Here is a 16,278-nt window from a genome sequence, read left to right on the forward strand (position 1 = left end):
TGTGTATGCACATATATTACATAAAATACAACAAAAGAACATGCAGATTGAAAAGTTGCACACAGAAAAGTTAGAAAATTCCAGAATTAAGCTTCCTGAGTTCCTAGAACAGATATCACTGCACTACTATTCCAGATATGTTTACAAAATGATGAGAGCTTAGGAGGAGACTTTAAGTCAGTGAACATTCTTTTTTGTTAGTTTGTTGTACAGTTTGAGAAATTACTGGGGTCTCCTAGCACTTTTCTAATGACTCTAGGGATTTAAAATTCTCAAATTCCATCTCACTGAATATACTGAATAAAAGCAAAAGACACTAAGAAAGACACCCTGTAAAGATTGCAGGAGCCTGTTAAAAGCACTGCAATTCTTTCCACTGACTTCAGTGGGCTTTGGGTCAGACTGTAAGTCAAACTTTATTTAGTGATGCTGAAAGCTCAAATCAGTCTGGTTTCATCTTCAAAGTCTGTTCCCAACTTCAGTCACAGTCTGTCCGCTCCTAATTATAAATCAAAGAAATTCAAAGATAAATAGTTGTCATTTGGTAAATCATGAGGATTGAATGTAAATGTGGAGAACTGGAGCTACCTCATCAAAATCTAAAGGAAAACAGGATCAGCTTCAAATGAGAGACGCTGTCCTTTGAGCTAAGCTTCTCATTTTGTGCTTTCTATCTACAATGAAAAATTTGAACTCTGGTTTGATTTCATTACTTATCAAAGGTCTTGTTAGTCAGCCAATTTTTAATCAAAATAGAGACATTGTTCTCCTTGCGTCCCTGAGAATATTGTTGTTTATATATGGTTTCTCAAAAAAAAATTGCTGTAATGGGGATAAATAAGCATTCAGGTTTATGGATCTTCACTGAAGTGGCTGAACCGATGTCATGACCCTACAAACTTATTCACACACATGTAACCTTATTGATGTGAGAAATGCCATTGGTTTCAAAGGAACTACGTACAATAAAAGTTACTTGTGTGTAAGTGTATACAAGATTAGGCCCCAATATATCGCAAGGGAGCTATTGTGTCTGGCTGATCTCTTCCATAGAAACACCTGCTAGAATTTACAGATCAAAGTTGAGTGAAATTCAAAGAGGTTTGGAACATGGCAGGGGATGACAATTTTATTTTTAATTTCAGCTGAAATTAGCAAATTTTGTCTGACTTCCATCCAGATCTATAAAACCCTTTCTCTGTGCCTAAAACTCAGCATAGTTCCCTCAAAATTAATCTGAGTTTGGGGTTTATAATACTCTAAAGTAGGACAGTTTTGCCTGGTTTGGGGGCTATTCTGAATTTTTCATGATGATTTGGTAAGTAAATGTTACCAGATTAAGAAAAATAGTATCAGGCATCATGGCTTGTGATTCAATTTGTTTCATCCAGTATTTTTACCCAAACTGTAAACATATACGTCAAGAGATTCAAAAATGGATTGGTGATTTTGGGTGTCTCCATTTTTGAGTGTTCAAGCTGAGATCTTCAGAGAGTTGGTGTTCAGCATTATCTGACAATCAGGCCACCTTTAGGGTTGGGCACTCAAAACTCACTAGTGGCTTTTGAAAATTGTGGCCTTATGTAAAAGTATCCCATTCTGGGAACATCACCTTTGAAGTTATAAGCTGGTGAAGTGAAGAGAATTCCTACCAGTAACTCTTGTGTGAGCAAGGACTACTGCCACTCAGATAGGGCTGGGGGATTGCCTACAATGGAGGGCAGGCAATATTTCTAGCAATGGGACAGTTTTTAACTTAACCAGGGGCTCCGTAGGAACCCTGATCCTCAGACTTGCTGAGGAGATGAGCTATATCTGCATATCCCTTGCCATGCCCCCCTTCAAGCCAGTGACCCCAGCTCTTGGGGTTGCACTGGATGGTCATAAGGCACCTCAGCAGAGGGAAAGTTATAGTCGCCATACAGTAGAAGCCAATGTAGACCCTGTGTTTAATCTAGTTCTATGCGTAGAATGGATAAGTCATTCCCCTCTTGAACAGAACTTCATTTATTGCATAAAGGGAATATGATGCAAGCAGAATACATGGGAAGTTTTAACATATCTCTGTGAAGTAAACAGTGAAACTACTTTATGACTGTCATCAATGTACTGAAGTTAGCAAAAAAACTGAGCTAGCATTTAGACTTCCTCCTTATCCAGTTTCCTCCATACTGGAAGCATGTTTCTTTTGTGGTTGGAGCTATTTAGAAAAGTTACCCTAAAATGCAGGCGAGGTCACAACACTCTAAACAGGAAGCTTCCCCACTGCTGCTGATCTCATTGAATCGTAGCCAGAATAACCCTCTCTTCACAACAAACAGAGGAGCAACCTCTGGCAGTGTAATCAGCAGGCTGCTACCGCTGCATTATAGCAGGATCAGATTGCATTTTTCCCATTGTATCTCCCCCACTCCCAAGTCCTATCTTCAACAAGAATTGATAGCGGAGAAGCAAGCTCAACACGCTTCAGGAATTCGCCAATTCTCTTTCAAAAACTGCGTACAGGAATTTGGTTGGTGAGTACTTTGTAAAAGCCTTTGTTTTGCAAAAGACTTTCTTTGGGGGAAGAAGGCAAGAAATTCTGTCCAAAGGATGTCAAAAGTTGGTTGGTTTTTCCTTAGCATGTGTTAGGTACTGTAGTCGGATGTCCAGATGCAAAGTCTAGTACTCAGGGATTGCAAAAAAGGTAGATTTTTGTTTCTAAAGAGACAGTGCTCTTACAATAGGAACTATTTGCTGGTAGTGAACTTGTCAGCATATGGGCATTTTGGCAAGCTCGAAGTGGCTGCTTAGAACCAAACCATCAGTGAAACATTTTATACTAATTTTGATCGGTAACCCAGAGTTTGTCATGAAATGTCTCAAGCTTTTCAAACAATGCTTGCACTCAATTGAATACAGTGGAAGCTCCAGGGAGAGAGGCAGATTTATTCAGGCAGAGTTTTGTGGTCTGTCTGCTAGACTATTTTCAAATCCTATGAGCCCATGCCTTTAGAGGCAATTACAGTTTTAAGAATCAGCAGAATGCTCTGTCTGTTGTAGCAGAATTACACAAATCTCATGTAACTATAAATCAATTTCACTCATTATTCAAATCAAAAGAATATTTTCCCTGTCTGGTCCATAGATTATTTAAACAATGAACAAGGTAATGACTGTTGTCATACTGAATGAAAAAATAGAGCAAGCAACAAAAAATGATTTGTGCAATATTCTACTTCGGATCAGCATGAACTTGAGCTTCTTTTATGATAACTCTAATGAAAGCACAATGATATTTAACTGGATTTAAAAACAAGGGACAAAATCTAAATAACTACACGCTAGATTTGGTATAGGGAGTATAAGAGAAGAAGGATTCATAGCACTAATGTTCAGTGGGGGAAAAATGGACAAAGGAGAAAATGATGGGGGAGGGGGAACGGTGGGAACAGAGATATGAAAAACATCAGTGTGACTCAGTTCTCTAAATTAGTCATGGAAGTACTTCAGGCAAAATGTAAAATAAACCGTCCTTCCTGAAAGTCTTATGGACAGATGTGAAGACAGGAAGTTCAGCTGTCGAATAGATAGGAACAATAAGGGCATGCTTTCTGAATTGCCAAGAACTAGCACCTAACAATGTTATGGAACAAAGCATGGAGGTCACCACAAAACCGAATTTTATGTCTTAGGGTCATTAAACTAATGAAACAAATGTAAAGATTTCAAAGGAGTCATTTTAACATGTTAAGGGGGGGGATCATTGTTTATCCCTAATGGCATCACTTGACATTTCCATGTAATATTTCATCTTAAAGTAGACATAATAAGCTTTCAAATGGTGTGTGTGTGTGTGTGTGTGTGTGTGTAACGAGGGTATATTAAGTTGACCAAATTGGTGATGCCTGCTCCCTGCCTAGAATGAAATGTGAAAAGCAAACCTGGCAACAATGAATTAATTTTTTAAAATCCTTTAGATTTGGTAATCTAAAGCAATCAGTATCTTTCAGAAACTTTGTATTGAAATTCTGTAAACCTTATCAGTGTATGTAGATGGCCTGATCCTAAATTGGTTAGTGTAAACTTCCAAATCTACTTTTAAGTCAATGAGCTATGTCCACTTGCACAAGCTGAAGATTTGACCTGAACAGTCTTGTCTCAGTGTGTGGGCAGAAGACTTTCCATAAAATTGGCCTCAGACCCTTCTGCTAAAATCCTTCTCAAGCTCCTATGTTTCTGAAATATTGCTAGTATTCTAAAAGTTCTTAACACGATTCTTAACACAATCTGGCAGCTATTTATGTTAATCTTTTATGTTTACTAGTGCAGAGTCCGGGCGGAGGGGAAGTTGGGGACAGATCCTCAGCATTGCTCCATTGAAAGTCCATGCAAAAATCCAGGAAAAAATAACATTACCCCCAAAGACATAAAGTTCTTTCATGTAAAGATGCTAAGTCCTTAAGCAGTACTGGGTAGTCTGGCATGGACAATAGGGAGATGATAATTGTCCTATCTATGCAAACACTCTTTAACATCAGCTTATTGGGGAGAACCTGATAGCAGAATCTGCTCAAATGGAACCTCCACAAATATAGTTTAACTGAGAATGATCTCCATTCTATGGGTCCTTGAGCCATTCTACAATGGGTACATTATTTTCTGTTAAATTTTATAGAATGATTCAAAACCAGAAAAAAATATCATTTTCTATTGATTCCTTCAGGCCCACAAGGCCCTATTGTCAGCTGCAGTCAAGGATTAGCCAGCTGAAGACTTGGCCTTGTGTCATAACACAGAGTCTTGATCCTAGTGGTGGTCTTAGTACTTGCCCAGTGCTGTTTAGGTGCACCATGAAAGAAGAATCTCTTTACAGTTGCACTTCTCCTTAACACATGCAGTGTACCTACATACCACAGGCCTGGAGTTGGTTCAAGGCCTGTAAGATATTGGAGGACATTTTATAATTGGCACACAGTTTACAGTCCAGTAATTGTTGCTTCATATCAAATCAGAAAGACCAGTCAATCTTCTGAGGTGAACATGAAACAGAAAAATTGGACATTTTACCCAGCAGACATTCTTCCTTCATACTTTAGATTCAGAAATAAATTCTGGTGTGTGCTTTTTTTATTGTTGTTGGTATTATCATGTCAAAAGCAAAACTTCTGACTGCTTTCTGAAACATATATATCATGGTTTGTTTAGACTTATCTTGTTTCAATCACTTTTTATTTTTTAGAGGGAGAAGAAACAGATGTGTGAGAAACAGCATTTCAACATTCAAATATTAATTGAGTGTAAACAGAAACCACTGTCTATTCCTAGCTTTTCCAAATCAAGCTACATTCAGTAAATATTTGTCTTGTAGGGATACTGTCAGATTAAAAATGATAGGCCTGGTTTTCTTCTTCCTTACAGCGGTGTCAATGAGAAAAACATGGTGCTATCATTTGTTAAAAAGTACTGCGTGGATCAAAATACCTTTTCTACCACAGGGCAAAACCCTGCTTTGGTTAGTTCAGTGATGAGAATGGGGACATAGTCCAGTTTGGGATCCTACTGATTAGAGTAAATGTGGGGAAATTATATATATTTTTAAGTACAGTGAATTATCCAAAGGGACTAGTGGACTAAATTAAGTCAGAATTGCTATAATCTTATCTAGTTAGATATTTTTTCCTTAATTTAAACTGTACTAAATACAACCTAAGACTACGCACAAAATCTCATAACCTATGTCATACTGTTCCTGAATTTACTATATCTTTTGCATTTTTCCACTCTTCCATTTCCTATGCTATCAGTTTGAATAAGTCACTTTCATGGTCACTGAAATGTCACTTGATGCTTTTTTCTAACGCTGTCAGTTGCTAATATATGAACCCACCTTTTGTTTGTCTTTCCATTTAGTCAGACAGAAGAAAATGTTTGCTGCTAAACTCTAGTTACTATAGAAATTAGTGCAGAACAGGCTGCAAAGCAAAATAAGTATATTCAAAAGGTCTAACACTGCGGGTCATGAAAAATGTATTCCTGAAAAGTGGTCAGAAAACACAAAAAAGTTTGTGTTGGGTTTTTTTTTTTCAGCAAAATCCCTACAAACGTGGAGAAAGTTTTGTGCTATTTCTAGCCATTACAAGGATATAAAGGGACAAATCCCAGGTTAAGTCTCCTTTGTGCCACTCCAGCTATAGGACTTACAGCTCCTCTATAGTTGGGGATTCCCATCATAAAGGAATTCACAGTTAGGATTCCTGTCATAAGGAAGTTCCCATTTGGCTTGCAGCTGCCTCTATACCACTCACTTTCCCCCACCTTCAGGTCATGGACCAGGCATAGGTATTATTCACGAGTATGTGTTATGTAGGTTATCACTAATCAGTGTTGAAAAGGCCTATATACCACCCTGAACCATCAGATAACCTTATGCCACAGAAAACCCCATTTTAGGAAAGGTCTAGAAAGTTTTAAAGTTTATTGGGACTACAGTTTGTAACCCTCCAACCGTAAAGTCAAATGCAACAGTTACCATTAGTTCCACTGTAGAGAGCTCAGAGGGAGCTCTAGAAGTAACCTATCCTATCTTCTGGCACAGCTTTAAAGTCAGTCCTCTTGGGACTTACTAGAGGGAATGGTCCCACTGGAGAATTGGAGTCTCCTTTTTCCAGTAGTAAAATGCTCCTTTTTCTAACTCTATGGGCCAATAAGATCTTGAGTTTAAATTCCTGATATTCTGATGTAAAGAAAAGCTGTAACTGATGCATGATTGAATCATTCCTGTCCTGAAGTCAATGGGACCACATGTGGAGTGAGATGCTACTCTGGTGGAGTGAGGATACCTGAATCTGGCCAAGTATGAACAGGGGTTGGGGGAAGTAAATGGAGAGAGCACTAACACACACTCTTCATGCCAAGTCCATCCCCTCTTGTCTCCTGCATGCAATTGGCAAAAATTGTACATGCCCCAGCTGCTTCTGATCCCCAGAGCAGAAGGTCACACATACTACATTTTGAATTGTGCTTTATTGTATATACCACCTTAAAAATAATAATTCCACTTGAATCTTAAATCTTAAGGCCTCCATTGAACATTAAGCAAGCATTTGTAAAACTTTTGGTTTTGTAGAGATACATTTTTTTGTTAAGCAGCAGTTGAATTTGATATTGGATTTTGTTTTTCTTTTAATTTAATATGAGACATTCCTAAACTGCAAAAAGAGCCTCAGATGGTAAGCGTTAGAACCTTCACCCATTCCTCCCAAGGTGACACAATATACTAGGAATGTTTGACTGTAGGGGAATTTAGTAAGAAGATAAAGGGCATTCTGTATTGACTTGTTCTTGAGAATAAGGCAGATGTGCAATTATAAAGGCTCAATTTCCTCTTGGGAAACTACCCAAACATTGGCAATCCCGTAAGGGCTACTTTCAATAAAATACTCTTTTCAAAGGGGTGAGGGGAGATGGGAACAGGACTGCAACTGTCTCATTGAGATTTTTTTGTCCCTTGTGCAAATGCAGTAATTCCTTCTTAGACTCCCCCAACTGAATATCTTGTTGTTATATAGTTTCGGTTGCACAAGTTGCTATTACAAAGGGTCATTTTCAAATGCTAATTACTTGGTCAAATGTTTCCCTTTTTGGCTTAATACACAGCATGTTTGTTCTCAGCCTTGGATGAAAGCTTTTTGGGGGTTTTGAAGGATTGAGCAAAAACTGGTTAAGCAATTTTTGAGAACTAAAAGATATATATTTCCTATCCCTGGAATAGGCAACCAGAATTCTAGATTTAAACCTGAGGGATTGGAATCCATAAGTCCCACTATATAGGGAGGGTTCAGGTGCAAACTTGGGACTGATCCAAGGTCCACCTGAGTTTTGGATTAGGCCTACATTATCTTGAGAAGCAGTATGGAGGGCTCCATACACATGGGAAGTGGGGCATTAAATAATATGTAGGGGCTCTTCAGGGACTGAAAGTACTCAGAAATCTTTCTCATTCCAAATTCTCTTCAAGACACAAAAGTGAGGCATGCTACAAAATGTCTCGGAATATCTACTTCTGATGAACTCATGAAAGACTGGGGAATTCTAAAATCTAGTTGATTGGATATTGATTTTACTTCTTTACCCAGCCCAAATGATGTCAGGCATTCTCTTTATTCACTGAAAAATATTTATTCTCCACTCACTCTTGAAATAATTGCTGACTTAGAATATGTCTCGCTCTATATATATAATAATCCTGGTTATGGATTTAAAAAATTTTACTAATGTAAACCACAAACTGCAATTCAGACTTAACTCAGCTACTGAATGTAATATTATATTTCTAGCAGTTTAGGATGCCTTGTACAGAGCTCTTTATTTAAACAATGTGGTCTAGGCCTTTGACCAAATAGTGGATTATAAATGTGATACACTAAAACTGCTTCTCTAGCTTCGGATAAAAAAAGACCTTCTCCTAAACTTGGATCACAAACCTACACAAGCAAAGAAAGACACTGGTAAGACAAGTGCATCATAAGATGCATCCACATCCTAAAGACAACGGATGCAGTAGGGAAACCTCAAAAGGCACATTTTGCCACCCTTACTCATTCTGAGTCATATCATAGTCACTGTGGGTAAGGGTGGCAGAATTTGACCCCAAACCGGACCTTTTAGAGCTAGGTACTAAAAGGAATCAGTTGGTCATATTTCTTCTTTAACTGATTTTGTGGGTTTGTGTCACTATCTTGATGCTATATTATTTGCATATAAACTCTTATTTTATTTTATTTGGACATGTATTGTTCTTATGCATCTCATAGAATTACACGGGGAATTAGATCCATACGGAGAAGCTTAAGCAAATCCAGGGCAGTCCTCCTGAACTCCTCCTCAGAGTCTATTTGTTTGTTTTTCATGCACTATGTGAATGTCACTCAAGATGGAAATGGATCCTTTGCCCTTCTTGGCTGATTAGAAACTGGAGACTGTCTAAGCCCTTTGGTGGCAGGAGAGCACGAATACTTCCCAAAGGAAGCACATGCTGCTGGCAACTCTTTAATATGTCCTGGTCTAGATCTCAAAAGGCAAGAGTGCCTGGCAGCAAGCATTTCAGCTAACGCTCTCACATAGTATTTTGAGAAAGCAGTGGCCAGGCAACACTTAATAAACAGCTTTTTTTTTTTTTTTTTAATTCTAATCATCAAGCAGGCCAGGCTGTGACATGGAAACAGCATTCATCTCAGTGTCAGTGGCCTTTGGTCAGTGATTTCCTGAGGCCACTGAGCAGGCCAGATATCAACTGCTGATGTCAGCAACATGAATCATGAGTTGCTGCTTTCTTGATTACAATACCTGGAAGGAGTGGAAGGAATATCTTGAAATGTCTCTGCTTTTTTATTTCAGAGAGAGAGAGCACAAAGGGAAATTGCTAGGCAACCGATCAGTCTCTCCAACAGCCCATAGCTGCAGAGTTCCACGGGCCTTTATCCTGGCACCTCTTGTGTTCAATGTTTACTTTTATTAATATAGTGCCAAAAATATGCTGGATGCCTGACAGGCTAATTAAGCACTTAAATTGCCTAGAAGTGCTTAGTCTAATTTTGGACATGATACAGTGAGTTATAGCAGCAAACAGTGAGAATAACGGAATGGAGAACAAAGGTTACACTCATAAGATCACACGGTTATTTAGGTTTGTTAACTGAATGTCTTAACAGTCCCACAAAATATACATAATATTATAAAATATGGGTGTGTACATGTATCTATCTACATACAGATATGATATGTACTCTGAAAACCACCTGCTTTTTATAGTTTTTATCTGGGAGGATTGAATTGAGGTGAAGATGGGAGTGTGGTGCTAGTTATGAACAATTACAGCCACTATTCAGTGTGTTCAGTAGGAAACATATAACCAGGAGGTAAGGGTCTGTGTAAACAGGAAATAAAGACAGTCTTGAATTCACCTAAAGCACAGTGTGTTGTGTCTCTATAATCTCTATTGGGAGGGTGTGAGACTGGAGAAGTTGGTAAAACAGGATGGATGGAGAGAACTGGTAGAGCAGAAACAGACACAGGCAAGAGGAAGGACTTTGTAACAGACAAAGGATAAAGGGGCAAAACACCTAGCTTGTTTTAAGACTGGGCTTGATAAATTTATGGAGGGGATGGTATGATGAGATTGCCTACAAGGGCTATGTGGACCATCCACAACTGCTATTAGCTAGCATCTTGAACAGCCGGAGATGGGACACTATAGAGGGAGGACACTGAGTTACTACAGAGAATTCTTTCCCAGGTGTCTGGATGATGAGTCTTGCCCAGATGCTTAAGGTCTAACTGATCACCATGTTTGGGTCAGGAAGGAATTTTCCCCCATGCCAGATTGGCAGAGACCCTGGGAGGTTTTTCACCTTCCTCTGCACCATGAGGCATCGGTTACTTGAACTAGAGTAAAGGGTGGATTCTCTGAAAGATGAAGTCTTTAAATCAAGATTAGAGGATTTCAGTAACTCAGCCAGAGGTTATGGGCCTACTACAGGAGTGGGTGGGTGAGGTTCTGTGGCCTGCAATGTGCACAAGGTCAGACTAATATGATCGTAACAGTCCCTTCTGGCCTTAAAGTCTATGAGTCTATAAAGGCAAGTCAGAAATATTAATGCAGATGACAGGGTGAGGTAAGACATGCAAGTAACAGAAAATCAGTCAGTAGTTGTTGGTGAAATCCACAGAACTTCTTTTTGGAGAAAGTGCAGGAGATTCATAGCAAGTCTACAAACTAGCAAGAAATTCCTCTAGTATGGAGGCAGTGGGAGAACTTCCCATGGATCATTCAACTCTGGATGGAACATACTGACCATTATAATGATGTGGGCCATTATAATAGTGCTAGCAATGCTAGTATTTAGGGACAGGAAGGAAAGAATAATATTTATCTAATGAAAATAGCAGTTGGAGTATGGGAAGGTATAATATTCTTACTTAGTGTCCAACCCTGAAATCCGTTTTTCCCATGAGTGAGCCAACTGAAGCTAAAGTGACTACTTGCATAAGTGACAACTGGGCAGAGGAACATAAAACACTACCTTTGTGAAAAGTACCATGGAATCTCTCTTGACAACATGTGGGGAGAACTTCAGTTTCATTGCTTTTTGTATGATTTTTCAGAATTATTTTATTAATTAAAAATCAGTTTGCCTCCTCCAAAGACCAGTTATTAAATCTTGAGCAGAAATTAACCATTTCCAAATCTGGTTCTAGAATTACAATCTAATCATATGCTGAGGTTTAATACAAAATATCATGTTATCTAACACAACATGGGTTTTGACTTCTTGAAAACTTGCCAAAATATAATATGGATGGATTATTTTCAATGGCATGGGTAAGAGCTGAAATGAAGCATATGAAACAACTGAAAGGCAAATGTGTTTCTTTGTTTAGTTTGGCAGAAAAATATAATGGAGCCATGAAAGACTTTAGCAATGTAGTTTTTCTTCTGTTAAAACAATTCCCTCAATCCCAAAATCTCATTTCTTATAGAAAACATTGAATGACGATATACCTCAGCATCACTAGCCACATGAAATATTAAACTTTCAGTGGGAAAATCTTTTAAAGCCCTACTGGATCCAGATTGAATTTTGGATGACTCATGCTTTACAAATTACTTCTAATACTCGTATGCTCTGTTTTTTCACTAGATTTTTGTTTTCAGAATTTCATCTCTGCTTTTGTTTACATATAAAGGCCACAGATTGGAATTAAACTGAATAAACAGAAGGAAAAAATATCACTTGTAAATTATCAGGGGAGGAATGATAGTCTTGTCATTAAGGCACTGACTGGGGACTGAAGGTCAGGGTTCAGTTTCTGGCTCTGCCGTGATTTCTGTGTGGTCACGGCAAATAAACTAATCTCTATGGGCCAGATCCTCAAAGGTATTTAGACTCCTAACTTTTGAGGATCTGGGCTCATATGCCTCTGTTCTCCATCTGCAAAGTGGTGGTGATAATTCCCTGCTTCCGAAGGCTGTTGTGAGAAAAAAAATTGTTAATGTTTGTGGGTTGCTCAAGTACTATAGTGATGAGAACAACTAATTTCCTGGGCAGATAGAAATGATAGATGTAGATTACAGCTAGTCATGCTTTCATTTTTCTAGTGAACTAAAAGTTTGGCCCAGAGTCTGACTCAGACACAATTCCTCTCATAAATCCATGTTCAAATAACCAAAGAAAATGTTGCCTCCCATGTCTCTGATGTAACAGGCTCAGCCAGGAAGGATTGAGATAATAGGCCCATTCTTCTTCTGTGTCTGAGTTTACAAGAAGTATGGGGAGAGAGGTTGTCAGGTTGTGTGAGAATCCTGCTGGGGCTTAGGTGCAAATTAAAGAGCTGAGCAACTTGGCAGCATTGGGACGTAGGTGGTTTTTCACATGCCAATCAGAGAAAATTTAGATGCCAAGAGACTTTCCTGGAAGAAATGTAGGCAACTAGGGAATTTAAGCATCTACAGGATTAGGCAGCATCTGAGCAGGCTTTTGAGGATATCGGTAGGATTACCAATCCTCCAGGATTGGCCTGGAGTCTCCAGGAATTAAAGATTAATTTTTAATTAAATATTATCACGTGATGAAATCTCCAGGAACACATCCAACCAAAATTGGCAAGACTAGATCTCAGTGATGACTATATATGTTGGACCTAGGGACCTAAAGCAGAAGTTAGGCCCCTAAGTCCCATGATGTATCTAGCCCTAAAGCACAGCAATGATGTTGACTACCTTTGTAAAGCACTGTATCTAGATATCATTAGGTGAGATAATCTCTGGGTGCATAATGGAGGGGCGAGGATCAAATGTAGTCCTTGCATTTACTTGAGAGCTTGCCTGCAATGAAGAAAAGTGCATGCTCTATTCTTCTAAAGGGTGTTGCAATGCGGATAATACCTCTCTGCATTGGGGAATTGATGGGTACACAATTTTTCTCAGTGATCTCATTTTCCACTTAATATTTTGGAACAATTAAGATAACTTTGATTAGTGTGAAGGTGTTTTGTTTCTGTAAAACAAAACAAATGTAGGCACTAAACGTCAGATTTTCAAAAAGTGGCCTCTAGATGTGCATGCACACCCCTGTATTCTTTATCACTCATACATACAAATAACATTTTTGCTTGCAGAATTCTATATTCTGTATTCAAATGATTGTGAGCTCAGAGCTGTGTACACAAAATTAGAAACTGCGTTGAGATCCTTTGAAAAATTTTGCCCTAAACTTATTAGTCGTTACTAAGAAACTAAATACTAGAAAAGGAGCTTTAGTAGCTTGTGGTGATAAATTATATGAATGACTTTTCTCAAAATATATAGGGACAAATTCTCTGCTGGCATAACACTATTTTCTTCAGTGGAATTTTACCAGCAGAAAATATGGCCAATGAAAATAAATTCATCACATTTTGTTTAAAAATATATATATATATGTATAGATATATATATTTTCAGATAGAATCCTAGCTGTTGTGCAATCAATTTAGTTGATCACTTGTACAACATAAATCTTCTTTAAGGAGTTGAACTGAAGTTGGCTTTGGAAACTGAAATGCTGCATCTAAAGAAATCCATGCTCTGGGATCTGATTTAAATTGTATCTTAAAATAAACGTAACTGCTTGGTGACTCTTAATTGTGTTTCTAATCTGCGCTGAGGATGGGATCTCAGAATCAGAGAGCTGAAACCTGAGCCCTTGCAGAGCACGGCTGAGAATCTAGGCCTATGTTTTCTTTACACATACATCTCTCTCTCTCTCCCTCTTACATGTATATCCACATGAGCTACAGTGTACTTAGTCATATACGTACTAATGTATTATACTGTTCAAAACCTTGTGGATCAGGATTTATTTTTTTCATATTCTTTTGAACAACGTTGTTTCTCAGGAAACTTTATTAAGTATTTATTGTATTTGTATGTTATTCAGAAAGATGAAAGAAATTAAGAGAGACTGTTCCTTAGTTACTACCTTACTCCTGTTGTTGGGCTGTATCCCATGGCATGTGACTGCAGACTCAAAAAATGGAGAAGAAGACCAGGACATCCCAGGTAAGAGTTTACAAGTTTAACCCTTTCGCCATCTGAAATTGCATGAAGCAAGAATCATGGACCTTAACCTTCACCACTAAAGTCTAGGGGGCTTTCCTATTGAACTCAGTGGAAGCAGAACTGGACCTTATCTGAGCAAAGAGCAGTCCTAATAATGTATTGGACTGTAGCCCTTGCAATGAGATACTAAGAACATGGCATAAAAATGACAGAACTTATGAAGTATTGTGTGTGTATAAACCAGTTACGAAGCTCTTTCCAAGCTACAGCTTCTGGACTGTCTCCCAACCCTTTTGAAACAATTCCAAACAAACCCCATGCCAGCTGCTAACATCACTCTGTAAGAGCTATACTGTGAATGTGTCCTATGCAATTGGGCAGGGAGTAAGGATTGCTCCTTGCATGTTTGGGGAATAGGTGGAATCATGGCTGTACTCTCCACATGTACCAGGGGATGAAATATGATGGGTTTGGTAGGGGGTGAGGATACACCACTCTCCTTCCCTCCACAAAACAGGAGCTCACATAATTGCTCTTCTTTTCAAGAGTTGTTCCTCTGATGGTGCAATTAAAGACTGCCCCTTACCCAGGCACACCAGTTTTTTTCCAGGCATGCCCATTTTAAATACATAGTTACTACATGTGCACAGGCAAGTGTATTAACTGCATGTGACATTAGCTTCATGTGCAAAACTTAGAGGCCACATTTTAAAAATTTTGGTGCATTTTTCAAAAAGTAATAGGTCTTTTTCTCTAAGCCATTCAGAACACAGCATGATGACATCAACACAGGGCAAATCCTGGCCTATGGTGCCGTGACAATAATGGGAATATAAACGCATCTGTAAGTAGGCATTCACACCAGATTACCTAATTCTCAACAGGTTGGGCCCAATGCAGAATGGTGTAAAGAGTAGCTCCATAGCTACTCAGTGGACAGATGGTTCAAGGCTGTTTAGGGGACTAGGAGCTCTCTTAAATGGACTCCCTTCCAGGTGGGCCTCTTTGCATCCCGCCTCTCTGCCGTGGGAAGAGAGAGAGGCAGGATCTTGACCCTCAAATTGTTGAGTCCTTCAAAGAACATAGAGTATGGGTCTTGTAATAAATGCTTTCTCTGCCTCTCTCATAGTTACCCTGGTGGCTTGATACCTCCCCCAGCTGGCAGCTCAAATTTAGAGAGATCAACTGGGTGTCCAGTTTAAGGGAAGCTTGTATGTATCAACCAGAGACACCCATGCCTCTTCTTCCTTGCCCCCCACTGTCCATAACCACAGAGCAGGGATAACATTGAGTATACACAGTATCTCATAGATAATATCCCTAAAGGCTAGTGGGAATAGAGTCTTAGAACAGGAGGTGACCGCCACTGATTGACTGGGAGGATATCAGAATAGGATTAGCACTCTATAGACTCAGGATGGGCTTCATAGCTCTAGCATCAGGGAGGGAGTATCTGGCCCAGGATGAACAGTCATCACCCACACCAGTGTTCATGAGATAAAAGTATTAATTCTGTGTAGTCATCAGCTACAATAGAAATATAGTCAGTGTAGTCGGATTTTATTCCAATCGGTGTCACCAAATTTGAAAATAACATCCTAGCTCTGCACCAAATAAATTCCCTCCTTTCATAATCAGGTTCGATCATTCTGGAGAAATTTGCCCTTACATTTACCTCTCAGCCTTGAAGCCCATAAATAAACTTCCTTTTTTGCAAAAGCTGACATGACCTTGCATAGCATGCATCCTTTCTATGCTGTACAGTACAAACATTTTCTTTTGACAAACTCATTGCTTCCTAGTAGCTTGTGAAACTCTTATTTCTTGTTACAATTTCAACAGCCTTGATAAATTGTCGCACAGACCATTTCAATTTCTAGTTCAATTATTAAACTAAAAAGCCTGTAGACTAAGCTTCACAATCCTTTTGGGGAGTGGGGGGGAAGGGTCATGAAAAACAAAGCACAGTGCTTACAGATTACTACTTGTTTTTGCTTTTAAGCACAAAGGAAAACTCAAACCCCTTCTCGAGTCTGTGATTCTTTCACAACCAATAACTTGAGAACCAGTCATGAACTCGTTATGTTGAGCATTCCCACATCTTGGATCCAGATTCCAAATCAAAGAAATGTTAGTCTTTGAAACCACGTCCTCTTGCATCTAGTAAGGACTCCATAGCACTTTTTGCAAAAGGAGGG

At 38.9% G+C, this 16,278-nt stretch overlaps 1 protein-coding gene across 3 annotated transcripts in view; it reads left to right on the forward strand.

The window, feature by feature from the left end:
- The first annotated feature begins 2,179 nt into the window (after positions 1-2,179).
- TFPI (tissue factor pathway inhibitor) overlaps positions 2,180-16,278 on the forward strand; it is a 56,305-nt gene continuing 42,206 nt past the window's right edge. For 2 of the 3 annotated variants that reach the window (XM_054043744.1, XM_054043746.1), the window contains exon 1: positions 13,948-14,080. In XM_054043744.1, coding sequence (XP_053899719.1) covers positions 13,948-14,080 — 133 coding nt within the window. Of the gene's footprint in view, positions 2,517-13,947; positions 14,081-16,278 lie in introns of those variants that run through there. The other variant, XM_054043745.1, reaches the window with a different exon arrangement.

The sequence above is a fragment of the Malaclemys terrapin genome, chromosome 11, assembly GCF_027887155.1.
Source record: "Malaclemys terrapin pileata isolate rMalTer1 chromosome 11, rMalTer1.hap1, whole genome shotgun sequence".
NCBI classification, from domain to species: domain Eukaryota; kingdom Metazoa; phylum Chordata; order Testudines; family Emydidae; genus Malaclemys; species Malaclemys terrapin.